Source organism: Orbicella faveolata, unplaced genomic scaffold (genome assembly GCF_042242905.1).
Source record: "Orbicella faveolata isolate gen_17 unplaced genomic scaffold, um_ofav_v1 contig_35, whole genome shotgun sequence".
Classification (NCBI taxonomy): Eukaryota; Metazoa; Cnidaria; class Anthozoa; order Scleractinia; family Merulinidae; genus Orbicella; species Orbicella faveolata.
Genome location: NW_028301564.1, coordinates 19,443,281 through 19,471,244, shown reverse-complemented (window position 1 = coordinate 19,471,244; position 27,964 = coordinate 19,443,281). Strand labels below are relative to the sequence as shown.

The 27,964-nt window shown below is 37.7% G+C and overlaps 1 protein-coding gene and 1 long non-coding RNA gene across 2 annotated transcripts; both read left to right on the top strand.

The window, feature by feature from the left end:
• The first annotated feature begins 4,161 nt into the window (after nt 1-4,161).
• On the top strand, nt 4,162-7,002 carry LOC149103657 (adenosine receptor A3-like). Its single transcript, XM_089272721.1, has one exon. The coding sequence runs from the start codon at nt 4,533-4,535 to the stop codon at nt 5,631-5,633; it is 1,101 nt and encodes a 366-aa protein (XP_089128847.1). The 5' UTR covers nt 4,162-4,532; the 3' UTR covers nt 5,634-7,002.
• A 7,821-nt stretch (nt 7,003-14,823) lies between these two features.
• Nucleotides 14,824-16,116, top strand: LOC149103656 (uncharacterized). Its single transcript, XR_016201801.1, has 2 exons — nt 14,824-14,959; nt 15,284-16,116. It is a non-coding gene; the product is annotated as an uncharacterized LOC149103656 (long non-coding RNA).
• Nucleotides 16,117-27,964: the final 11,848 nt, after the last annotated feature.

The following is a 27,964-nucleotide window of genomic DNA, read 5'->3' as shown; positions in this document are numbered from 1 at the left end:
ACAACTTTCTATTTATCTATATCTTTCTCATATATAGTGTATTTCTACAAAGGTCTTTAAGAGTTTTACCAAAGGAAAGCGCCTACTCAATTAAGGTTATTTCCGAGTTTTTCAAATAGGGCCTGCTACAAAACCTTTCATCAAAAATGAAGGTGATTTGCTTGTATATTAGACGACTCGTTTTCGCAAGAAAGCAAAACTGATTCTTTCACGCAAAATATTGTTGCCTGGTGCAGTTCTTTGCATGAAGTTCTGGAGGGCGATGTAATGTGAGTTATCCAATTTTAACGATTTTCTTCAAATTATCTAGCTTTTCTTAGATATTTATAAAAAGATAACTATTTTTCAGCTTTGCACGATTTCTCGGCAACAATTAATCCTCGGTTAGCGATTAGTAATAAGAAAATCAGTCAATCGTCATTACGATGAGACAGAACAGAATCAGTCTTATTTAAAACAATCCACGTAGAGAAAAAGGACCATTTTTAACGTGCTTTAATCATTGCTGAAATTGAACACAAAACTGAAATGCCTCTCGCTCTGGAAAGTGATTTGAAATGATTTGCTGGAATATTACCTCTTGATGAAAATTGAAAAGCTAAGGACATTTTCCAATCCACTAAGTCTATTCCTACCATATAAAAGAGTGTAGCTTATCATATGGAAAATTTAAAACTTAGCCGTTTTCCTCATACACTGAATAAAGTAAATACTGAGTTTTTTTTGCAATTATTCTCAGTTGACTTTGTCAAACTTTTACAGTTTTGAGCTTTGCACTATTCATCGGGAACAACGCTTTGGTGATAGAAAACACATTTCTTCGATACCGAAATGAGAAACAGTCATTTGTCATACAGACTTACATATATCAACATTACAGTTCCAGGAATAAACGTACGTTAGTTTAATCGATGATATTTTCAAGACGAAAACAATGCATCTGGACTTATATTAGAATTCGCAGTCTCGCGAAACTCTATTATATATTTGCAATGAAAACAAAAGACTTACCGTTGTTTAGAGCTTTAGGGCGAGAAGGAAGAAATTAGGTTGGTCTGGTATTTTTTGGGAGCCATGAATCACAAATGCGCGTAAATTCGGAATCGATCTCTGATGAGACCAGACACAGTGATATGAGCTAATTTTATCATCATCTTACGAAGATTTGTTTATATTCGCGTATATACCTTTGATGTCAAATGCGATGCCAAGTCAAGTGTATCCTGGATTTCTCTAGTTTAAAGAAAGTCAGAAAATATAGTAAATTGATGGAAAATTGGGTCAGCATTATACAGGTGTGGTACAAAACAATTATAATAAAAAATAAATGAATGAAGAATGCTGTCAATTGCAAAAGGCAATCAGTTGGGCTAAACCTGCTGCGCATCAAAATGTTTCAAGGAATGACAAACCGCTACTGAGAGTTTCCTCGCTTGGAAAGTCTTTAAAATCCCCCCTCCTTCGCCCGAGGGTTAAATGACTAGCTGCGTCAAAATCGATAGGCAGATTTTAAAACCGACCACAAAATTCCCGCTCATATCTAGAAACGATATGCTGGGATGAGAAAATGCTGTGTTGTTTTAAATGAAAGAGTTTTTCTTTGGTATTCAGATATTTGCTTGGAAGTGGCAGAGCCTGAAGAAGCTCTGAACGCTCTTAATAGCAACATTCAAAACTTCTCTACTGGAAACGAGTGGGTTTTCTCCAGAATTGGAAAAAGTTAAGGTAAGAATTTAATATTAATTTAACATGAAATCCGACTCGGTCAATAGTCACAGTGTAACAGGCAGATGTTACTACTGAATTACTACAATGTTGAAAACCATTAGTTTAAAGCAGGCCAAAATATTTCATTCCGTTCTAAACTAGGTCTCGATACACTTCTTGAATAAACGGAGCACTCAGTCAGGTAAAATCTTCAAAACACTATTGAGTGCAACTTATTAGTTACCTATCGATCCATCGATAGCATTAACAGCCTTTGGTTGAAGCGATACCACTTTTAAGCATAACTTTGAATGTTCAAATAGTACATTGGGTTGTGGTGTCATTAATTAGAGTTACTTAGAGTCGCAAGGAGGAAAAATATGTTGAACAAGAGTGGTCCCAAGAGACTGCCTTGAGGAACACTACAATGCGTGGGTAGCCACTGAGAAAGAACACCATTTACTCTCACTCTTTAGCTTTCGATCCGACAAATAAGAATGCAAGAAATTTGTTGCTTCATCACTGATGCCGTAAGCACGTAGTGTGGAGAGTAATTGACTTCATCATCATTCCTTACAGCCCCCAGTAGGGCGTAAGGCCGTAGAGTAATTATGACATATCGAGCCAAATGTCCTGGATAAATCAATTGCAAATAGAGCCTATCAACTTTTTAGAACTCCAAGTCAAGCGCCAGTCATCTATCATTTTAGCAAGTGCAGTACTGCATTTGTGTCCACGCAAGATCCTTGATATGTTTAAAGAAGCTACGTTACTGATTGTGCGTCTTGAAAAGTTAGCCTAGATTTTTCAAGTTTGTCATTTGCAATCCATGTTAACCCTTGCTCCTTTATGGTTTATTATTATCTCTTCGGTGTTTTCCTACCTGAGTAAACTCAGGCTACTATTTTCAGGTTTCCTTCAATTTAAAGGTAATTTTGAATGTGGTTAAAATAACACAATCGCACTACTGTCACTGAGTCCCTTTAAAGAAAACAAAGGTGAAAAGGCGTCACGACTTCCTGTAGTTGCACACTTGAAGCATCATATCAAACTTATCTCATAGAAACCTGAACACTTACTTAAATTTGTCCCAAGCCTCCATATTGCTCACCTGGCATGCGCAGTGTAATCAAATGTGCAAAGAGCGCCAATGTTCAAAATGGCGGACAACAGAGCAAAGCGGTAGCGTAGGATTCCGAAGAGATTTATTGACGAATTCGTAGAAGCTAAGCCCAAGAATTACAAGAAAATAAAAACTGCAGATAGGAATATTTATCCAGTGGAGATAACACAGGTTGACAAAGGGAAAAACATGGTTAAAATTAATTTCAAAGGGTACAGTGACAAATTTGACGAATGGAGGCCATGGACTGAAAATAACTCGCCAATAATACGATTAGAACAGATGTCAAAACCAAGCGATGATTCCCTTAGCGATCGCCTGCAAGCTTTTTGTGAACGTGTGTACAGGGAGATCAAGCGAAAGTTGTACTCAGGGTGCAGAGAGGATCCCGAAGTTGCGCGAAGTATATGTATTGAAATTCAAGTCGATGAAGACGTTTTCAATGAACATTTTGGAAGGAATACGTCTAAAAGATATCAGAGGAATAAACTCATATATTTATGTATCTATGAATAGCTGCTGTATGATTATTTTCACTTGCCTGTGAATTATTTACATAGAATGTAAACATGTGGGTACAAAAAAATAAAATTACTTAAATGACTGGTTTTTCAAGATCCTCGAATGAAATCAATCGAAAATTCTACGGTATTAAATATTTGGGCTTTACTTGTTGATTTCCTTATGTACGCCACGGCTACCTACACGGAAATCTTCTTCATATCGTTCTCTCATGACCAACTGCAGCTTCCACGACACAGACAATCAAAGCGCAGAATACAATGAGAGCTAGTAAGCCGAACTTCACAAACTTCCCTGCCATAAGGCCGACAGCAAAATTTTTCAAACCCCGACAAATTTGATATCAAAATGCGCCAAACTTAACGTAGATTTCGAAAATAGTGGGCCTTTTAGAAAAACATCCTTGCGTAACAAGAAATCGAGCTTAGTCTCCCTGATAGTCCGAAAATCGCTCGAATTTTTTTTTGTAAACAAACCAGAATCGCCATTGTTCCGACCCGAAAGGCCGACCCTAATATTTTTCTGATTCCCCGAAACGGGATTTCATTGACGCTCAATATGTTAAACTTTCCTATTCTATGTGACCTTTTTCGCTTTTCTGCATTTTACTGTACAAACGAGGGCAAAATGTTCAAAAAATGAATAATTTTAAAGAGGTCCAAGTTACCCGACATGACGCAGAACAGATTTCGTGACCACTTGTTCAACGTGACTTTGATATGTGTTTCTTTATTTAAAAATGCCTTTACTTTTCCTCTTTTTTACTTTGTATATTATAATTTTTATTGTTTGTCTGGTTGATTGTCAGGGATGCACCATTATTTTTTTGAGGGTGGTGGTGGGCAGGGATGCTGGTCAATTTTCTGGGGGATGAAATTTTTTATCACTTTTAGCACAATAACTTGTGCAACAATTATTTTGAAGTCAAAAAAAAGGGACCTGGATGATAAAACGAACTTGCTCAATTTTTTTCCACATGACTTCCCTGGCCCGAATTTTCTTTTAGCAGTTTTTGCTGTACGGGAATTTTTTTTTTTTTTTTTTTGGAAACTGCCCAGCCCTTACCCCCTCCGTCAAAAAATAATGTTTCGTCCCTTATACTGATGTTGTGAAGCGGTGGTTTGTTTATGTTGTTATTGTTGTTTATAGCATGTATAATTTATCTCCATAGACGGCCAACATGGAAGGATCGCAGATGATGTCCAACCTCTCTGTCAATAATGAGTCTGCTCTCCTCAACGCCGCAGAAATGAAAAGTCGAGTCTACGTGTTCACACCAGCAGGCTTCACCACTAAACTCGCTCTTGTCTTAGTTTTTGCGTCTGTTGGTGCAGTAGGATTTGTAGGCAACGTTCTAATTTATTACTTTATATCGTTTAAGAAAATGACCGTCTCTTATATGCAGTACAATCCATTTCTGCGAAATTTCAACTTTTACATTAAGAGCTTAGCTCTGTCAGATATACTGAGTAATATAGTTTCACTTCCCTTGATATGTATTCAGATTATGGTCGATGTGTTCCAACATGGCTGGGCATGCAGAATTGTTCGATTTATCGGCATACTGCTACCTTCTATAACAATGAATGATTTAATGATAATAAGCTTGGAGAGGTATTTGTCAACTCGTGCCGTTCCCCGCTCGTTCAGTGTCTCTACTGTTCGCAAGCTTGTTTATACCGCATGGCTTGTAGGTTTTATTGTCGTTTTAGGGCCAACAGCAATGTTCAAAGGGATAAGATATGGTCTTAACGATACACATTATACAGTAATTTGTAAATACGATAACAGTTATCTACCTTTTAGAATAATAACCGTATGTTATGTCTTAGTACAGCACCTTATACCGAGTGTTATTTTAAGTTATCTTAATATTTCCGTTGCAAAAACTTTATGGACAGGAAAAAGGAAAAGAATAGATATTCAGAGAAACAACGCCATCAGGGCCAACTTGATAGCAACTAAACTCCGTGGAACATATCTTCTTATCGCTATGACGTTTGCTTTCATCATTCCATATTCAGCGATACTGTATTATTCAACCTATGTTATGTTGGCTAAGCCTTCTCTTGATTTTAAAACAGATTTTATAACAAGGTATCTTAGCGTTGGGCTGGTTTATTCAAACGGCGCAATTAATTTTATCATATACGTGGTACAGATGAAGGATTTCCGAGCCTTCTTAAAGAAGCTGTTTTGTGGTAACGGTAATGCTACGAATCCTAACCCACCCGGGGACGGGATTCAACTGAGAGCGTTTGTAATCCCAAACAATGCTTGACTTTATAAGAGCTATAAGAACTATATGCTATATGGGAACTTCCATATGAAAGTGAAGGGGGTTATTGTTGAAAGTGACTACACAATGTAGCAAAATCTCTTTTTGTGGGCGTGGTCGTGTTAATATATAAGAGATTACAATTTGTAAATATTCTTTTTCTTTGGCCATCGTAGCTTAACAAGAAATAACACACAAACTGAAAACAAACATAACTGGCATTTTCACAGTTTTTAACAATAAATGTATTTGCTTGGAATCCTTTTTTTTTTACATAAGAGATTACAATTTGTAAATACTCTTTTTTCCGGCCACCGTAGCTTAACAAGAAATAACACGCAAACTCAACATAAACGTAACTGGCACTTTTACAGCTTTTAAGAACAATAAATATAATCAGCGCTTTCAATCATTTTTAACTTGAATGAATGAATTGTAACCCCAGCCACTTTCCTTTGGGATACACCTACTTCTTGTCTCTGACGATCAAACCGGCTTCATTAGAGACAGATTTATCGGAGAAAACATTCGTTTAATAGACAGCGTCATCAAATGTTCAAAAGCAAACAATATGCCGGGACTGCTCCTTTTTCTTGATTTTGAAAAAGCCTTTGATACCCTGGAGTGGCCCTTTATTCGTAAAACTTTCCAATACTTTGGTTTCGGCCCATCATTGCTGAACTGGTTAAAAGTATTTTACTGCAATAGCGAAAGCTGTATTTTAAACAATGGATGCGCAAGTAATTTCTTTGAGCTCAACCGGGGAGTTAGGCAAGGTTGCCCTCTGTCACCGTATCTATTCATTCTCTCTGTAGAAGTACTCGCAAATGCAATTCGCCAAAAAAAAGAAATTCGTGGCATAATTGTAAAGGACAAAGAAATTAAACTTAGCCAATATGCAGATGACACGACCCTTATTTTAGACGGCTCCGAAGAATCCTTTCTAGAATCTTTGAAGATAATAGACTATTTCGGTGATATATCCGGCCTCAGACTTAACAGCAAAAAGACAGAAGCTTTGTGGATCGGTGCAAGTGCGGATTGGGATTTTAAACTTTGCCCTGAAAAAGACTTCAAATGGCCAGAAAAAAGAGTTAGAACGTTAGGGGTATGGTTGTCAACAGACCCTGATGTAACTATATCTTTGAATTACAAAGATAAACTAAGAAAAATTAAATCGATTCTGGGATGCTGGAAACTTCGTAGACTTGGCCTTTTAGGTAAAATTACTGTTTTAAAAAGCCTCATAGCCGGCTTCACAACTGGTATATATTTTTTTTCCTCTGCAAACAAATCATACAGCAATAAAGGAGATAAATGTAATGTTTTACAACTTCTTATGGAATGACAAAGGCGACAAAATAAAAAGAAAGGTAATGATTAATGATTACTCAGAAGGGGGACTTAAAATGATTGATATAACTTCCTTTAATAGATCTCTCAAAACCACATGGATAAAGAAGTATCTAGATAAGGAAAACTGTGGAAGCTGGAAAAGTTTTTTTGACTCAGAACTTGAAAAATATGGAGGTGAAGTAACACTACCTGGAAATCTAAACATAAAAGACAGTCGTAACATTATTAAAGTATCAGATCCTTTTCTCAAAGAAATTCTTGAAATCTGGTCAGAAGCCAATTATGAAGAAAAGATTGTATCAGATTATCACTTTCGGTCATCGCCCTTATGGTATAATTCACTTATAAGAGTTGGGAATAAGCCAGTTTTTTTAAAAGAATGGTTCCTCAAAGGAATAACAAAAGTAACACATTTAATGGATGACTTCGGAAAGTTTCTCTCGCTCACTGCTTTCCAAACTTTTCATGACCTGACAGCCCGACCTTAAACCTTTCTTGGAATTATATCTTCAATAAAACTTCTTGAAAGATATATACCCCATAACATCAGAACCTCTATTAAACATGAAGGTTTCTTGTCAAAATTTTTAAACAGCAAAAAACCTAGTAGACTAGTATATAAGAAACTTGTATCAGGAAAAAGTGAACCACCCAACCAAAGTGAACTAAAGTGGCAGGAAGACGTCACTCTCACAACAAAACAAGAGCTCAACTGGGAAGAAGTTTACCAAATGGTTTTTCAATGTACAAAGAGCACAAAACTTATAACTTTCAATTTTAAATTTCTTCATAGAAGAATATCAACAAACAACTTCTTGAAAAAAATTGGTCTCGTCGATAGCGAGAAATACACTTTCTGCGAAAGAGAAACAGAGAAACTTGCACATTTATTTTGGGCTTGCCCAAGAACGCAATATTTTTGGACCAATTTTAAAGTATGGCTACAGTCTTGCCAAGTCATTGCCAAAGAGACACCCTTAGAGCCTGATACAGCACTGGGTCTAAGGCCGGATAGCTCTAATTAAACATAAACACCAAATTAACTTCTGCTGCTTAAATGCTAAATATTACATTTGGCTATGTAGACAGAAAAAATGTTCTCCAAAACTAAATGGTTTCTTACTGTGTTTAAAATATATCTATGAAATGGAAAAAAATACAACTACAATAGTTTTAAAAAAGTGGGAGCCTCTGATACCTCCTTTGTAATCTCTTGACAGCTTGACCTTAGTCCCCTGAAAACAAAAACAAAAATGAAAGGAAAAGAAACAAGGCGCATATATACCATGCATATTTTCTGTAATTCGCAATTCGGAATTTACATTACTGACAGGAGTAAACTGGTATGATCTTGTCGTGTTAGAATTGTAAGTAGCGCAAGTAATCTGATTATGTTGTATTGTAAGCAGTGTAAGTATTAGTATTGTAAGTAGCGTGAGTATGTGTATTATATAGAGTAAGTGTTAGTATCGTAAGTGGCGTAAGTAATAAGTTTTTTGTGAGTAGTGTAAGTAACTACATTGATATTGTATTGTAAGCAGTGTAAGTAGCAATTAATTAACATAATAAAAAAAAAATACTTCTCGTCTCTTAGATGTAAAGTAACAAGATATTCTGGTGATTCCTAGGCTCAGTCCCCAGCCGTGGGTGTTTCGGTGCGCTAACGCGATCCTCTCCACGCGGAGAAAATCCAGGGCGCACCGAAACACCCACGGCTGGAGACTGAGCCTAGGTGAACCCCAAAGCCAAACAAATAATTTTCCAAAATGTCACACGCGATAGAATATATACCGACGTAAGTGGCAAACACAGGAAAATAAACTAGTGCAGATTTTAAAACATATTTGTACAGGAGTTTGAGTTAAAATAAGTTATGTCAACAATTCGGCAGTCACACAATATGCAATAGGCCATTTCCGAGTTACCTCGTGTCTCTGTTTCAAAACGAGTCTAAAGCTACGCGCAAGACCTTTCATATAAAAATGAAGCCGATTTAAAATGCTTGGTATGTTCCAGAATCATCTGTATCGAGACACCCTAATTTTTGGGACAAGTCTTTCGCACGGAGAATTTTTAACGCAATTGTATGATTGATTACATCAGCTGCTGAGTAACTTTTTCTCCGATACAAGCTATTCTTTATCGTTCTTTAGACTGAATGTCAGATATGAATATTATAGTGAATCGAACACAAAAATACTGTCCAGGAAATATCATACATTGTTTATTAAATGAGATGTTTCTAGAACTAGTGGTAAACCTTAATTAGTAAGTCTTTTACCGAATAGCTTGTTTTCCTAAGGTATTCATGGAAAATACAACAGTCAAGCCAAGAGACTATAGTCTGTTGGTCACGCGATCGAACTACTTTCCAATAGGATGCCAACTCAGTTTAGTGGATATCTCTAACCAGTTAGCCTCGCGTGTAAAAGCCAGTGTTCAATTTTGCACATGCACGATATGGGCAACGCCATTTTAAAAACAAAACAACACAAACATACAGAATAGGAAAAAAGAGAAAATAATTTCACATGAAAGCGAACCGTATCGAGATCACGAAAGATAGAACATGGATTAAACACAGAAAAATACCGACACGGATCAAAAAGTTTCCATCTGAAAAATTGAAACAATTTAAGAGACCCTTGAACTCAAAGGAGACGCAAATAGAATGTGTAGTACGTACTCGATAAAATGTCCCTGGTATGGGTGCACTGTCTAAGTTAACAGGAACGCACTAGAGAAGTGTAAAGATTAATTTAGAATGACTGGAATTATGGCGCAATTTCGGCACTTTAACGACTGAACTCTGAATGCAAAGAGAATGCTTAGAACATGAGTGTTTTCTTAATTGATAAGTGATATAAGTTCAATACACACTTACATACTTACTTTACAAAATTGCATTATTTACACCACTCACATTGCAATACTCGATTTACAGTACACTATTTACAGTCCTTGCAATACTACTAGCTTACAATTTCATACCTTATTTTTATTGCCTACTCTACAGGTTACTTTCAGTAATAAATGTACAATATTCTACTTATAATTAAATACTAGCCTCTTCCAGGCGTTCAGTAATTTTTCCCCTTATTAATTTATTTACTTACTTATTTATTATGTTCTGTTGCACAGGAAACAAACAAAACAAAGGACGAAATTAACATGTACAATCAACTGAGGCTATGACTCCTACTTCGCATACCTATTTACATCGCTACTAGAGAGAGAGAGAGAGAGAGAGAGAGAGAGAGAGAGAGAGAGAGAGAGAGAGAGAGAAAGAGAGAGAGAGAGAGAGAGAGAGAGAGAGAGAGAGAGAGAAAGAGAGAGAGAGAGAGAGAGAGAGAGAGAGAGAGAGAGAAAGAGAGAGAGAGAGAGAGAGAGAGAGAGAGAGAGAAGAGAGAGAGAGAGAGAGAGAGAGAAAGAGAGAGAGAGAGAAAGAGAGAGAGAGAGAAAGAGAGAAGAGAGAAAGAGAGGAGAGAGAGAGAGAGAGAGAGAGAAAGAGAGAGGAGAGAGAGAGAGAGAGAGAAAGAGAGAAAGAGAGAGAGAGAGAGAGAGAGAGAGAGAGAGAGAGAGAGAGAGAGAGAGAGAGAGAGAGAGAGAGCATACCTATTTACATCGCTACTAGAGAGAGAGAGAGAGAGAGAGAGAGAGAGAGAGAGAAGAGAGAGAGAGAGAGAGAGAGAGAGAGAGAGTGAGAGAGAGATGAGGAGAGAGAGAGAGGAGAGAGAGAGAGAGAGAGAGAGAGAGAGAGAGAGAGAGAGATAATGATTTATGAACCAAGGAAGCTTTTTTGCTCGGACAAGCGTACATTTATATTACCGACTGCTCGAGGCAAAACGGACTGCTTGTAGTCTTGAGCCGATATCGATCACGTCATTGATGGATAATTAGAATTCAGGTACCACACGAAAAATTAGAATAGGAAACAAAAAAGGGTTTGAAACCAGAATAAGGAATCCACCACAAGCTCGCGTAAGAGGCGGACAAAAACTTTCTACGAGGTTATTCAGATTATATTGCAAACTTCTGTGCGACTGTTTTAGATATCTTCTCAAAAAAAAAATCATTTCTAACGACACCAAATGTCGAAAAGAAATTCTGGAGTTCATATGAAACACTTGAAAGTACTGGTGAAATGAACCTGATGATGAAATTTTACCTGTGTTTGCACAATTTCTCTGAACTTTGAAACTTATCTTCTCGAGTTCTCATAGGAAATTGCTTTTGGTACAATTTCAGGCAACTATTTAGCTTTTAGAAAATCCGGAGAGGACTGTAATATACTTAAAGTTATTTTGGTACATGGTTTTCATCCATTTAATAATGAAATTGCTCGATTCCCTATCGGATTTCGTCTTAATTTGTCTAATATATTTCAATATGTATCGGGCGATTTAAGACTTGATCATGAATAATTCTAAGTTTCCTAGTGATTTAGTAGCAAGGTCCTATGGTGAATTGCTGTACAATAAACTGTTCTATAATAATAACATAACATTAACGGGTGATTAAAATCGAATGCAAACAATTCCGCCGTGTTTGTACATCCAGATTATACTAACTGAAACCCGTTACTGACCACTTTCACTCTTAACCACCATACAGAGAATAAACTGTGATACATAAAAACAATTCTTACCGTCTGATGTTCTCCGCGAAAGACAAATGAATGAGCTTCTGACAAATGAATGATTAATTTCAAATTTTGATATTTATATGATTTAATTGTGTCTTTGAGCAATATTTCTATGACGTTCGAGATCGTCAGTGACCTTTAACAGTTTCCAAAAAAAAAAATTTCTTCTGGCGTGCACAATAGCTGATCGAAGCGGAATAACTAGATATTGAATTGGTTGTAAGTCTCGGTTTTAAAAGGTATTTATATTCCGTGGTTTACTGTATACTAGAGGCGCTCTGGCACGCGAAGAGAGCCAGCTGATCACCATACTTAGATCATACGAACCCATGAATTGCTTTTCTCATGGTCATCGAGGCTAACGGCATTGCTCATGGGCACGTGCGCGCGACGACGACGACGACGACAACGACTTTAACGAGGTCGCGCCACACGGCGGCCATACTCAGGCTAATAGGTTGACCGAGGCAAGCAGCCTTGGTTTATAGCTTCGATACATTTAATTTGCCGTATAACGTTTTCACCTAGTTTTCATTATTTTTGTCTGGGACTCTGGGGCTCGTCTGAAAGGAATATTCAGATGGCTACAAGCTTATCATCCCAAAGTCTTATCCTAAGGTTAGAAAAAATATTCAAGCCATGAAAATCTCTAGGTTTTTATAGCAGCAACGAACCCGAGGTCGAAGAACTCCTTGATGGCTCCCTCTTCACACATGTCAGCACACTTCTTTCGTCTTCTTCTCGCTTCTGGACGAGCGTCATCGAGACAGAGGTGTGGGATGAGGAGCCTCTTCTAAGCTTGTTGTATTGCTACAGCCTCCAGCAACACAACTTCTTTGTATTCTGCAACAATTTGGAATCACGCTATCGCATGTTCGCACTTATTCTTCTCAGAAGCAAAACATTGTTACTCCTGGGATGACGTCCCCGAATAACCTGCCCATTTTTCGCTATTCCACGGTCTTGGCCGTGGAAAAGGTCAATTTTACGAAATTTGATAATTCAAAGAAAATTAAAGAGCTACAACTAGCTACATCAATTTTTTTTTTCGCACTGGTGATCAGGAAAACAAGGAGATTCACATAAGGGAATAAAACTTTTGGGGTTAGTTGCACTTTAAGTTTTTAACTAGAAAAAAGAAACAGAGAGACCGCAAGCCAAACAACTACATACTCACAATCGATCAGTTGTTGAGTCTCTGGCCCAAGAAAAACAAATGCTTTTTTCCCTTTATGGTTAATTTATTAAAGTAATCAGGAAATCCGCCTTCAGGCTTGGCTAACTCTATATATTACTCGCTGGCTTCCAAAACACACTACAGCTGCCCGAGAGTTGTTCACGTATAATTTTTCGCTCCGCTATGAATCGCGTTATCGACGGTTTTGATACGCGATTTTATTTTCAATGCTATTTAAACCAGCCAGGAAAAACAAGCAGACATTCAACTAAAGGTATACAGGCTATGTTAAAGCAATATTTCGATTCAGTCTAAACACCATTAGACCATTGATACAAGAAAGCAGCTCTCACGGGGGGATGGTGGCAACCGAGCGAGCGAACTTGCCGAGAAACACAGTAAAATTGGCCAGGAGGAAAAAGAAAACGTCGTCAATTGTATCGAGGCCAAACAATATTTATTTTGAGCTGTTACATAAACAGTCTGATTCATTTGCAATAAATTTAGCTACAACTTCACAAACAAACTGACCGGCTCGGTTGCTACCTGTGGCGTAACGCAATAAGGCTTCAATTATGGTGGAGAGAACGGCGAAGCTGTTGGATTTTAATCCTCCACATTCCTTTCAGGACCATCCCAGCAAGACCAATTTGTTTATTGTGGTAAACGTGAATTATGCGAGTGAAAACAATCTGGTGAGGAAATGATATGTCAGTACCACAAAAACTCATACACGAAATCGGAAAAGTAAGCTGAGAAACAATCTTCGACATAATCTGTAGTTCTTCGGCGAAAGAATGCATGGTAACTAAGGAAATAATTTATGAATGAGTTTCAAAATGGCCATGGTTGCACTTCCAATCGAGTTTGTCACAAAATTCGCGTGATTTTATTTCCATTTTACCCGTCAACGTTGCATTACGTTGGTCAGATGTAATTCTTTTAAGGTTTTAATTTCTGTTGTAGTTTTTAATTCTTGTAACAATTTCTGACAGTGTTTGTCTCCATTTCCACAAACTTCTATCCACTTGGCGTTTTATGTAAGAGACACCCTTTCACCTGTAGAACGTGGCTCACGCGAAGCCATCTTGGATTGGCTATGCACGCGCCTAAGGCTTGCAGTCTCCTATGGGGCAAATATAACACCAGAACGAGTGCTCTTCCGTCTTTAAAATGATACTGTTGCTAGTTTTCGTACCATGATGATATTGTGTTCATTGTCAAACCAGAGACGGGGTTCAGAGGCGGCCTTGTAAAGGGCAGACACCTGTTTTAAAAAATGCATTTAACTTGTGGCGCAGTGATTTAACAGTTATTCAAAGCTACGACCTTGGCAGTTATTAAAAAAAAAGTTAGAAAAAACCTTGGCAGTTATCGTGACAGATGATTTTGGCGGGGTACATCCTAGCTCTGTCATTTTCGATACTTGTCGCTCAAAAAGGTAAGTAAAGTAAAGTAAAGTAAAGTAAAGTAAAGTAAAGTAAAGTAAAGTAAAGTAAAGTAAAGTAAAGTAAAGTAAAGTAAAGTAAAGTAAAGTAAAGTAAAGTAAAGTAAAGTAAAGTAAAGTAAAGTAAAGTAAAGTAAAGTAAAGTAAAGTAAAGTAAAGTAAAGTAAAGTAAAGTAAAGTAAAGTAAAATCCTTTATTTAAAACACGATTATCGTTTAAGCACTACATGCATGAGGGATCGTGTATCTAATTAATTTTCTAATTATCTAATTGCCTACTGATAAAAGGAATGAAATATAAGAAATTAACTTACTTTATCGCAAATCTGATTTCCCTAAATAGCGGACTAGATTTTGCCTTTGGATAAAATTGTTTAAAATTACAAGAATCATTAAAATATTCTGAAACACAGTTCCATGCCACAGTACAGCTCCTCTGTAACAAACAGAATTTTTCATGAAATAAGTGGAAAATCGTGGAACGACGGCCTTATCATGTCCTCTTAAGTTACACGGACTATTACGACTATTACGCGATACAACTAAATCTGAAATCATTGCGGGCATATTATCGCTAAAAGTTGGAGTAACCATGTACATCTTGACTTCAAAACGAGGCCTGTTCCTGTCCGTCAATATATGAACAGTTTACAGATGGGGAGCCTGTATTAAAACATCAAAGATTTTCAAAGCAACCATGGCCTGGTGAGATATTTCTGAGGAAATATAAATTTAAGGTCCTTATGATTGCTTATGGGCATTTATCTTTATTGTAAACAATATCTTACTGAGTGTATTTTTCTTGTGTACTAATTGTTGTAGAACACAGAGATCACTGTTATGACAGAGATATTAATTTGTGAAAAGTTCTATAAACAAATGCATCTGGGAACAAATTAATTTATCATGGATGCAGCTTCTGATAGATCCCCAATATTAATGGAACATACACTGTTCATACATGTAAAAGAGTTCAGTAATTCATTACTTATGATTGTAATGCTTTGTTTGGTTTCTCTGTATTTACAGACAACTTGATCGGATTATAAATTCTGCACCAAGTTCACTGAATAAACTGACTTGGAGGTTCAGTTCTGCAACCCATCCTGTTTGTAGTAATATCATAGCTGCAACATTGTGACAGTTACACTGCATTACATTATTAAGAAACACATATTAACTAATTATTTTTAAGTGCCTTTTAAATTAATCAGTTTTTTCTTAGAGATAATTTACTCATGGTTTATTTAAATAATTGGCTTTTTGGCTTTAAAATGATATTTATTGAGCTTTTAAATCAATTTTGTGATAATCTGCATTGGACATGGCATAAATTGATATTTTGCCAACACGAAATGGAGAACTGGGTCTTAAGCAAAGTTGCAGGTTAGCATTTTTGTAGAAAGAAAGGGTTGAGAAATTTGTGACATTCTACAGACAGCCTTGCCATTCGCAATGTCCGATAAGGTTAATTTGTTCCATTCTGTTGTAGAAATAGTGTTCTCTAATTTATAAATTATTTCAATCTGTTGTTTAAATGATTGCCTTATAACCCCATGTCTGGCTTTGGTGCATGTAGGATATTGATGTATTTTTTTTTATCCATTTTGCTGTAAATTATCTTCATTGATGTGTCAATCAAAACATATCTTGGATATGCTGGGCTCTTCTGACAAATGTACCTATGCCTGATAACCTTGGAGTGCATTTGGTTGTGTAGTGCAGACAAAATACATGTACATAATATAACTTCCTCTTAGCTTACTGATAATTCTTGGTATAATTTAATCATAGCAAAATTAATTAATGGAACCCAATAACAGCTCTTGTAGTCCACAATGCCAGTCGAGAAAAAGAACAAATCACATTGAAATTGAATACTAAAATTATTATTAGAAGCCTATGCAAGTATTCATGATCAGCAAAAAAAAATATACCGTAATTACCATTCATGTGAGGGTGATTTTGCTTATTGCAAACCCTTCCAGCAGGAGGAGACTCCATACAATAGTGAAGATGGCTAAATATATCTTTGGGGACAAGTTAGAAAACAAAACTTTCCAACTTTTCACATATGTATACTGTTTTGGTATTTTTGTGAGATTTCATTTGGTAGAGATTCAGGGACTGAGTATATTGTAACCACTGCATTTCAATCAGTCCCCACAACAAAAAAATGTGTAAACTTCTTTTGTGTGGGAGTCCCCATGTTAGCCGAGGAAGAATATAATGATTAATAACAATGCCTTGTCTGTCTGAATAAGGTAGGAAAGAACAAGAAATGCCACCAAAAAGCACAGAAGACAGTTCTGTTATGTGATCAAGATTTTTGGTGGCTTCCAAGAAATCCTTGAAATCATGGCTCTATACTTCATAATCACACCATCTTACACCTCGATCTGCTGATGCAATACTAGTTCCGGCTGAAACTATTAAATCATTCGCAATTTACCTCATACAAGTTGGATTATTTTCATTAGTGTCATTCCGAAAAATAACTGAGGAACTCCGCTTTTAGGCTGGCCTAAATCTATATATTATTCCGGAATTTGAGAAGAAAGTTTGATCTTATTCTCTTCTTTCAGAGCAAGTCAGGTTGCTGTTCGTTGGTGACATCTCCTTCTCTGGTCCGGTGAAATATTACGTGGAACATAATTACCACTCATATAACGACTCGTTCAGAGATGTGGCTCCTTTCATCGGAGAGGCGGACATTTCAGTCGCAAATTTGGAGTCTCCGTTTGTCAGCAATGATGTGATTGTTGCTAGGATAAGGAAAAGAAGGTTCTTTTGGATTCCAGTCCTGAAGCTGTCTCAGCCTTGAGGTAGTATTGGAAATGTCCTTTAATTTTGCATGATGTTTATTTGAATTCCTGAGTAAGTATCTTTTGGTCAGTTCTTCAATTTTTTTTCTACAATGAACTTCGTTTATTCATCATCATTCTGGATTTTAACAGATTCCATTAATCTACGTTATTAAAGAATTAACGTTTATTTAACAATGATGTTTACGACAAAAGGCAAAAATTGTCTCTGATTTTGTTTTGTTTTCCACCAATCCATAAATCAGGGCAACAAATAAGTGCAAAAAGTCTTATTTACACCAATAACTATACATATATATTCTTACTTCAATGCAGAAATTTGAGGTTAAATCAGGTACGGCAAAAGTTTGTCGTTTGCCAAAAAATCGCTAAATCCAAGATGGTGAATTCAAGACGTCGGATCTTATGACGTCACTTCGTCATATCGCGTCTTTCCAAGCAAAACAACCTCATTTTATAGACCAAGTTGAGTATTATATACTCAGGCCCCGTCCGTACTATGCCGGAGGGATCTGAAAACGGAGGTTTCGTTCTGAAAACGCATCAAATGTTTTCCGTCCACATTATGCCGGAGGAATTTGAAAACGCACCAATCACCGGCAATTTTTGCATTATTTCGTGTTTGAGTAAAACTCGGGCTGGGGAAATCATGATTATTGTAACGTCATCGTTTTCAGAGAGCCTCGTTTTCAAAATGTTTTTCGTCCACGCTAAAGTTCACTAAAACGGAAACTTGGCGTTTACAAATTTCCCGGTTTGAAGAGCGTTTTCGTAAAGCCCCGTTTTCGTGACGGATTAGTGTGGACGGAAGGCCTGACGGTAGAAATAAAGCTCCGTTTTCAAATTTCTCAAGTGTAGTGTTGATGGGGCCTCAGCATAAAATAAATTTGACATCTCTAACTAGAGCAAACAACCGGCTCTGATTATATAACAAACTATCATTTACTTCGCTTTTTTCAAAGGCAAGCAGCACGTGACAATTTGATTCTCAGTTGTACATTGCGAACTGCGGTACGTTAACTACGCGGAGTGAACGCAGTAAATTGACAATGAACTAGTATGCAATAGCACCTCGTGAACATATTTACATTCATTGGCTAGTTCATGGTCACATGACATCTAATAATGAAACTGTTCCCCACCAAATGCCATGAGCGGGCAACATTGCGAAAACTATGACGTCAAACGGGAAACAGTTCACTGTTTCCCGCGAAATGTTGACCGCTGTTGCACGTCATTTGTCAATAAAGTGATTGTTTCGACCTCGTCTCGAGAAACATTGAGATTCTCGGGGAACAAAATTCACTGTTCCCCTCGGGACCAGTCATTAAGTGTTAAGTATACCCGTAGTGGTAGGTCGAAGAAGAAAAGGCTGGTGACGACATTCGTTATTTTTGAACACGTCTTCCTGGATTTATTAGGGAGTTTGAGTAACCACGACGAGGACAACATCGCCTAAAAAATGACTTTATATTTTACCTGCGAATCTCGCGATACTCTGAAGTAATTTTCTAATCACTGTCAAGACTATCACAAAACTAAATCTAGAACACAGCGAAAAATTTTAATAAAATTAGCCGTCGCGGCTCACGTTCTCCAGACAACGCAGAATGTAGTCATTTGACGTTGTCGTTTTGCGGAGGACGGTAAAGAAATGTACCAAGAATTATAACGCACGTGCACGGCCATTATTCTGCTCATTAAATCTTTTGTTCAGCGACGTTCCCGTTGCCGTTGCCGTCGAAGTTTTCTGAAACTCCCTCTGAATGTCAATGTTTGTTCAGAACCCTGCGTTCAGTCGAGGAAATGCGTCTGTCATTGTTTATTTTTGTTATATATGGGCCTTTCGGATTCAAATTTGTAGTGACTTTCTTTATACTATGCCTCTTCTTCGGCAAGAAAATCATCCATCAGTTATTCACAATTTCAACCATGCATTGCATGTTAGTTTTGCAGGATTTGACGTGGTTTCACTGGCTAACAATCACCTGAATGACTTTGGTTCTAAAGGAGCAAACTTTACCGTTCAAGTTCTCAAAGAAGCAGGCTTAAAATACTTCGGCGTCAGTTACGGGCAATTTTCTTCCTCTCAAGTGAGTAGATTAGACAGCCACAAACGACACTAATATCCTCTTTACGTTTTTTCTTTCTTTCCTTTTAACTCTCTTTCTTTCCGCCAAATTCGGATTTCCGCGGCGGCGGCGGCGGCGGCGGCGGCGGCGGCGGCGGCGGCGGATCCAAAGCATTCTTAGGCTCAGGTCAAAGGTAGAACTTCACATAAGACGAACTAAATTTCAAATTGAGTCAATCCAAACGGGTAAAGCTCGAGGACTAACACGGTCATATATGAATTATTTCATATAAACCTCACATCATTTCACTCCTCACGGGAAGATATGAACTCAACTAATTGACCTCGCTCCCAATGTGTGGCTTCATAGCTCAGTTGGTAGAGCATCGCACCGGTGTCGCGGAGGTCACGGGTTCGAATCCCGTTGAAGCCCTGATTTTTTTCAGGCTTCTTCTTTCCAATTGCTTAAATTGGAAAATTAGCTGCGATGATCATTCTTCACTTTCATCTACAACCGCAGTTCATATATGAATTATTTCATATAAACCTCACATCATTTCACTCCTCACGGGAAGATATGAACTCAACTAATTGACCTCGCTCCCAATGTGTGGCTTCATAGCTCAGTTGGTAGAGCATCGCACCGGTGTCGCGGAGGTCACGGGTTCGAATCCCGTTGAAGCCCTGAATTTTTTTTTTTTCAGGCTTCTTCTTTCCAATTGCTTAAATTGGAAAATTAGCTGCGATGATCATTCTTCACTTTCGTTAAATTCTGCTAGAATTCCAGCACAGGGAGATACCTATTCAAACAACTCAGAATTAAATCATTTTTGGCGTAAATATTAATCGATATCATATCTCTTTGTCATGTTAATTGGGAAGAAGTGGCGTTTAAGCTCTTGATGCTAGAGCCAGTTATGCCAGGTTTGTTATTGCATTCTCCGTGAAACAGGTTACACATCAGGCAACGCTACCTACATCTTGTGGGATAACGGTACAAAAGCGGGATCGTGCGAGTTGCTTAGTGCTACTTAAAGTATTTTGAAAAGTAGTTATTAGATTTGGTTATAATTCAGGTGACAAATTAACAAAATTTATAGCGACATTGCCTATCGCCGGTAACACATCTGCCAGCAGCATTACAAAATAAGTTGCGCAAATCTTTAAGGGGTCTGTAACGGAAGCAACAGTGCAACAGTCTTAGTTATCAATAGCATCAGGATTGTTTTGGTTTGAAAGCTGCGACTAGAGTCACCAGGCTAACATTGAAAGCTTTATGGGTCGAAAATAATGGTGACCATTGACCACTGGGTCATAAACTGGTACTGAGTGACTAATAAATGCTGGGGGGTAATCCTGCGATGGACTAGCATCCCAACCAAGGCAGGGGGGGGGGCAAAAAAAAGTCAGTCGCAGGGAGGGAGGGTATGATCACAGGTTAACGGAAACCGGAAACAAGCATAGGTCTGGTGGGCGACTAGGTTGGAACGTAGACTTTAGTTTTTACCTTCTAAAAATCGGCATTTCTAGCGCTGAATGTCAAAACCTCGCATTAGCAAACAGTTGTGGTCTTAAGATTCTAATACAGAATACGGTATTCCTCTCTGGTTTCTGGGTCTGTTCAAATTGTAAAATTGTCCTGAAACTCTCACTGAGACTAAAATTGCAACGAATCCTGGTCGTTGTGGTAAAATGACGCCAAAAATAAACAGGCATTTCCTTCAGTTTCACTCGTGCATGCAGCAGTGTTATAATTGTTTGAGTCTAAGCGCTGGTATTCCAAAAATATGGTTCAGAAAAATAACGCATCCGTTTTCACTGGAGGTGGCTTCATGATAAATATAAACTTTGAGTAGTTTAATTACAGGAGTTATTAAACCCTGTAAATTAAACAACCCTGCAGTGGGTGGGGTCGTTCTCTGCGATGCGTTGTGCCTACATGAGTAGATGTTCAATGTGAAAAGGACCCGTCGATTCAAATCCCTTGTCCGGTTAGAGGAAATTGCTTCAGCCTAATTAAAGTGATAAGACGTGCGAGGCAATTTTGTAGAAACGTGAATTAAAAGAGTTATTAAACCCTGAAAATTAAACAGCCCTGCGTTAGGTGTGGGTAAATTAAGTGTCTTGTTGTTGTTGTTGTTGTTGGAGCTTTCTCTGCGAGTAGTTGTGGCTTTTCTACAGTCTGACCAGCAAAAAGTAACCTGAGGAGGTGTTCAAGATGAAAAGTACCCGTCCCATTCAAAGCCCTTGTCTGGTTAGAAGAAATTCCTTCAGCCTAATTAAAATTGACTACATGTGCAAGGCATTTTGTAGAATATGAATTTTACAAATGCATTTCAGTCTCTATAGTTAAATCTTTCTACAACGGCTACTCTAGCTGTTGTATGAGTTAGCCGTTGGAGGCATGTTTAAATAAGAGGGAAAATTATGGGTCGTTTTACGGTGGTAACGAATATTCCTGTTCATTTTAGTGAGGTGGCCGCTATAGAGAGGTGGCACGTACGTTAGGGTGGTTGAGCTGTAGTTTTTTTTCTTCCCCTCTTTGGCTTTTGCTTTTGGTTGTTTTCACATGAGTATAATTAATTTTGCTCAACCTGTTATACTTATCTGGTGAAAGTATCTTCTTCTCTTAAATACCATTGAGACCCGGTCCAGGCGATCTACATTACCACTCCTTCATTTCAAGACTATTTCTGCTAAAAGCTTGCGCGTGCAATTAATGCTTGCTTGCAATGCTTGCTTGCTGACAACTTAAGGTGGCTCCCTACAGTTTTACGATCGCAAGCGCGCAGGGCGAAAGCTCAAGTAATCTGCGCGCGCTCAAAGGAGAACGTCAGTATTTTTCGATATTTTATGACCTCCACATGAGTACAAAAAGCAAACCTGACAGTGAGTTTTCTCGCTTTTCGTACGGTGAAATTCCGTAAAATGTGTCAGACTGGTGATAAATATTTTACTTAAGTTGGAGCTCTTTTTCAGCGAAATCTATCCGACCAGTTTTTCTGCAGCAGTAAAAGACATAAATTTGCAAAAATCTAAAAAACTGCCAGTACAAACCCTACTTTTTTCGTGTTTAAAATTCGTATCCCGCAGTATTCAATGTATCGTAAAAATTTTGGAAAATTTCACCGAGGATATTCAAGAAAATCACAAATAAAGCCATGAAAACGGTAAACAATGCATTTGTTTAGGCATCTATAATTCAACATTAAAGGCTAAGATTTTAACAGAGATGATAATGAATCAACATATCATCATTGCTTATTGCATTTAATAAGTTTGAAAGGACTGGGTGTAAAAACGAATGCAAATACAGCATTTCAAAGCATAACACTAGCGCGCGCAACGTGATAAATGATTACCCTATGGAGCCACCTTAAAAATGGTTTCTGAAAAATATCAATGTTTTGTTGTCTTAACTATCCTGTGACTTCAGTTACAGTTAATCGAGGTTGTTAAGGCTCGCCTTTTTATCTTATTTCAGTTTATCATTCCTGTTGCTATAGTGTGGCTGATGACCCTACATGGAATACACTAAAAAACAACGTTTTTTAAATTAAAAGAACTTTGTGTAATGCACAGTAGACCTATATAGTTGAGGTCATCTGCTATCAACTGTCGTATCAGTCCTACAAATTCTATCTTTTACAAGGATAGTGTTACTGCCAAGTTGCCATAGTAGGAAGTAAGTAAACACTTTATTTAGTGAGGGTAATACTGGATAGCTAAAAGCTAATAAACTTGTGGCCCTCATAGTCACAGTCATAGAGTAGAAGTCAAGCTGGCTCACTACCTCAAACATCGTTGGAATTTAAATATGATTGCATGAATACGAGTTTAACTAGGAATAAAATAACAACCAAATTTAAAATGAGTACAACAATAGCAAATAAAAGGAAGCTAGGCTAATAAAAACAAAACCAACACAAACGCGACTTACAGAAATTCTACCAGGATGATAGAGTTTAGAACACAATAGATCCTGGATATGCGAGATACGACAATTTGCTTGATCGGATTTATGAGCTATTGTTACATAACAAAACCGTTGCAGCTAAATGTATATAAGGGCACGCATCATAGCGTAATTTTTATAGAAAAACCAAAGCCCTCAACTGGATGGTTGTTACTGCATGGAGAGTGAATAGTCACAATGGCACAAAAAGGGTTACCGAGTCTTAGTTTTATTGCAAAGTATTGTCCTAAATTTCGAGTGCATGACATATATGTTCTCTGTACCATTGCGCAAAACATTGTAAAGTTGGACACGCTGCAACTTGCTACGCACAAATTATGTTGCGCAAAAAGTTTCGCTGTGTCCGGGCCTTAGGGAATTATACATATGTGCTCGTTCAGCTTAAATATGGCAGTTGTTGCTACGATTTTGATATGTCAGAACCCTTTTCTGTGCCAGAAGTCGCGAATTCTCCACTTTCTTTCTATACGCCTAGCTTGAAAAAGGTAGCGCGGCTTCATACGTAGTTGATCATAAGTATTACTCCCTTTGGATTCACAACTGTGATGTTTAGAGGTATAGGGCATGGGTTATAAGTTAGTCAGTTACATTGAGCATAAATAAAACTGGCTTAAGAAGATAAAATTAATAAAATCAGGAAAGACAAAGACATTGCGCATACTTTTTTTTTATTAATTCACTGTAAAACATTAACAATGTATAATTAAAGATGAAATTTTGGAACATAACATGAAAAGAAATGATAAACAAGCTATTGCACTCTTTAAAATTTATGTTATGTACTTTTAGCCATACCATGAGTTGAGCAACATTTAATCAAAGTGCGAAGGCTCGCGTGTATATCTTGTAACGTTCGCCGTTCCTGTTGCTACAGTGTGGCTGATAACACAACAACATAGAACACTCTTCAAAACTAATTAAGTTTAAAAGCTCTGTGTAAGCAATTGATACATCAGTCTTTTAAGCTTTAGTTTTCCTTAATTTTAATAGTTCCCTTAATATTGTTAAGATTTTCCAATGACTTAATAAATTACATTTAAAACTGTTAAATTTTCCTGAAACTCTCACTGAGACTAAAATTGTAACGAATCCTGGTAGTTATAGTAAAATGACGTCACAAACAAACGGGCGTTTCCTTCAGTTTCACTCGTGCATACAGCAGCGTTATCATTATTTGACTCTTAGCGTTGATATTCCAAAAATATGATTCAGGAAAATAACACATCCGTTGTCATTGGAGGCGGCTTCATGGTAAAAAAATAAACTTTAAACAGTTCAATTAAAAGAGTTATTCAACCCTGCAAATTAAACAACCCTGCAGTGGGTGGGGTCGTTCTCTGCAATGAGGTGTACCTACATGAGTAGATGTTCAAGGTGAAAAGGATCCGTCGATTCAAAGCCCTTATCGGGTTAGAAGAAATTCCTTCAGCCTAATTAAAATGATTACACGTGCAAGGCAATTTTGTAGAAATGTGAATTTTTACGAGTGCATTTGAGTCTCTACAGTTGAACCTCTCTACAACGCCTACTCTAGCTGTTCTACAGAGGCGGCTGTTGGAGATGTGGGTTTCAATAAGAGTAAAATTAACGGTTACAGTTTGGTACGAAAATTTCTGTTCGTTGTAGTGTGGTGGACGTTATAGAAAGGGGGCCGTTAGGGGTTGTTTAGCTGTAGTTTTTTCCCTCTTTGGCTTTTGCTTTTGGTTGTTTTCACATGGGCATAATTATTTTTACTTAAGGTGTTGGACTCATTTGTTCAACGTATCTTCAAAAATACTATTAAGACCCGGTCTAGAAGGTCTACTTTGCCATTCCCCCCTGCTAAGAGCTCGCGCATTTACGGAATGCTTGCTGGTACCTCTGAAAACCTTAAGGATGTTTTCTAAAAAGTATTAATATTTTGTTGTCATAACTATCCCGTGACTTCAGTTACAGTTCATCAAAGTTGTTAAAGTTCGCCTGTTTATCTTAAAGAAATATGATCGTTCCTGTCGCTATAGCGTGGCTCATGACACAATATAGAACACACTTGAAAACTAAGCTAAGAACTTTGTGTAATAAGATTAGATTCCATGTTGCCGTGTGTCTATTCAGTAATAGATCACGGATGACATATTGATATTAATCCCATTAGTTTGCAATTGTTGCTTGTGGTTTTCATTTTTAAGGGTTAAGAAAGTTGTAGCAACAAGGATATGACACTGGTATCGAATCATGCGATCTTGTGTGCATTGTCATGAACATGCCAAACTACCTACAGGCGTAAAGTGTTATGTTATGGTCCGGCTTATTACTATTTATAACGAAGCCGGCAAATCCGGGCAATCTCATTCATCACACTCCAGTGTGCTTCATGATCTCGTCGATCAAGCTGATGGCCCGAGCAAACTTAACAGATGCTTCCTACGCGCGAATAGCTATATATTTACAATAACTCAGGCGCCCTCATTAGTCGAGAGCTATGGTTGACGAGAGATACAACGCAAGACAACCTTTGGAGGTGACATGAGAAACTGTCGCAACTTTTTCAATTAGTCGAAACTTGTGAGTTGCGAAAAACCGATTGAGACATCTGGGCGAAATTTCCGACTTAAACATTGGCTTCAAGCAAAAAAAGTTATCTATATGCTGTCGCTTGTGCACGTGCAATGTTGCACTGATTTCTCCACTAACTCATTGGAGAAATGTCGGTGTTATTATAAAAAGCAAATAAACCACATTTTCCATGGTCTACACTCTTCTACACCATAGAAATGACACCATAAAATATCCAAAATTTTGCAATGAAACCACTCGCCTACGGTTCCTGGTGGTAGCGTGTGCCATACTGACAATAACGTCATTTGTACTGGTTTTTCCACAAACTTTACAGCGTACAGCGCGCACAGCGAAGCAATACGAGGTGCTTCACACAAGTAAGTTGCTTTATTCAACGAATGATGCAAAAATACTCAGTGCTATGTATAGTTATATTTTATGGCAAATGACCTGATTTCATTTTCACTTCTGTAAATCAATAACAATCAGTTATTCAGTGACGGGAGAATTTGTAAGAAATTAGTGATCCTACAAACACTTCAATTAGTTCTAATTTTAGCAATGTAGTCACACTGGTTACCAATGTGCCACTATAGGTTACCAATGTGCCAAATCGGTTACCAATGTGCCACTTTGAGCTACCAGTGTGCCACACTGGGTTACACGTGTGCCACACTGAGTTACCAATGTGCCACATTGGTTACAAATGTGCCACAAAAAGGTTACCAATGTGCCATTTCATCTAGCTCTCTCTCTCTCTCTCTCTCTCTCTCTCTCTCTCTCTCTCTCTCTCTCTCACGTGTACTAATTACAGAAAATATACATAAGAAAATCAGAGTACTGGCTACCTAGGATAACCATAGGGGCTAGTGGAGCCAAGCAGTTAGTTGACATGAGACATCAACAGACCTAAATCTTGGCGAGGTTGCTTTTTCATCAACAGTCAATCATATCACAGATTCTTGTCTTATTAATTGAAAGGTCACGATTTGAATTAGCAATTACAATTTCTGTCTTAGCAATTACGATTTGTATTAGGAATTAGTATTTGCAATTAGCGAATTTCAAGTTTCACATTAGTTTTTCTTTCCGAACGCATGCAATAAATATCAAGTTTCTGGTTTTTGTTCGAACAAAAAGCCTTCGAGCGAAACAAATCACCCTAGATTTTTTTGTCCTCTACTATATCAAAATTTAAACGTGACAAATGAAGTAAATTCTGTGCCTAATGCTCGAATAAAATTCCTGACCTTTTTTTAACGATCCAGCCTCTAGCTTCACAATAGACCATTTTACAGTTGTCTGCTCAGTGACCTGGCCTTTGAATGGCAGCGAGGCTGGAGGTGACCTTGTTTTGATGCAGACCTCACTGCTGTTGTTGTGTCAATCAAATTGTTCTAATGCTAACTAGGGCATTTACGTGACCAAACCAGAGAGGTGTGAATCAAAGCAAGGTCACGTGCAGCATCGCTGCCATTCAAAGGCCAGGTGAGCGAGCAGAGAACTGTAAAATGGTCTATCCTTACCCGCTTGTACAACACATTGTATTATTAATAAGTGTTTTATTTTCTTTCCAGGAATGGCGTCATCGAAGCCGAGTATTTCTCTTTGGATTTGAAATTCGATACGACAACCAAGCGATTTCACCCGGGGCCTATAAAAAACGCCAAATAAAAAAATGTTCGTGGAGAAGAGGTGAAGAAGTGTTACGAGTGCTTCTAAATCGTAAATTAATTTACCCTTAAAAGCATGCAGTCTTGGGAGAATTTTATACAAAATGTCTTTAAGTTATCGCACCAAATTGAAATTTCCTTGATGTCTCACAGAAATAGGCTCGCAATGCGTACATGTGCGACTTGACAGTCACCTATTTTTCTTGAAATAAATACCGCCAGCACCAGAAATCATCTTCAATAAAAGTGTGAAATAGAAATGCGTGCTAGCCTGGGTTAACCCTCGTTAAAGATGGCGTCATATTACGCCTAAATGACGTCACATTTTGAAATGTCCGCCATCTTGGATCCGCCATCTTCGCATGAATTTCAATCATTATTTTAGTAGCTGTAAAATGGTTCAAAGAATCGGAAAAAGGTGCAAAAGATCGCAAAATTATGTTATATCCAAATGTCAAGTTTTAAATAACTTGGAACTCCCCAGCTTAAATCAACTCTTGGCCCTCGTGGGAAAAGTGACCCTCGATTGACGATGTAACTTGAACATGTGAACGTTTCGCACCTTGATGTAAATTAACATTTCCTAGGTATCCTTATTTTTTGCATGACATGACGAGATTCATGAGA

Excerpts from the sequence above, each read along its gene's own strand:
- LOC149103657 (XM_089272721.1), top strand. The coding sequence starts at position 4,533 with ATGGAAGGATCGCAGATGATGTCCAACCTCTCTGTCAATAATGAGTCT.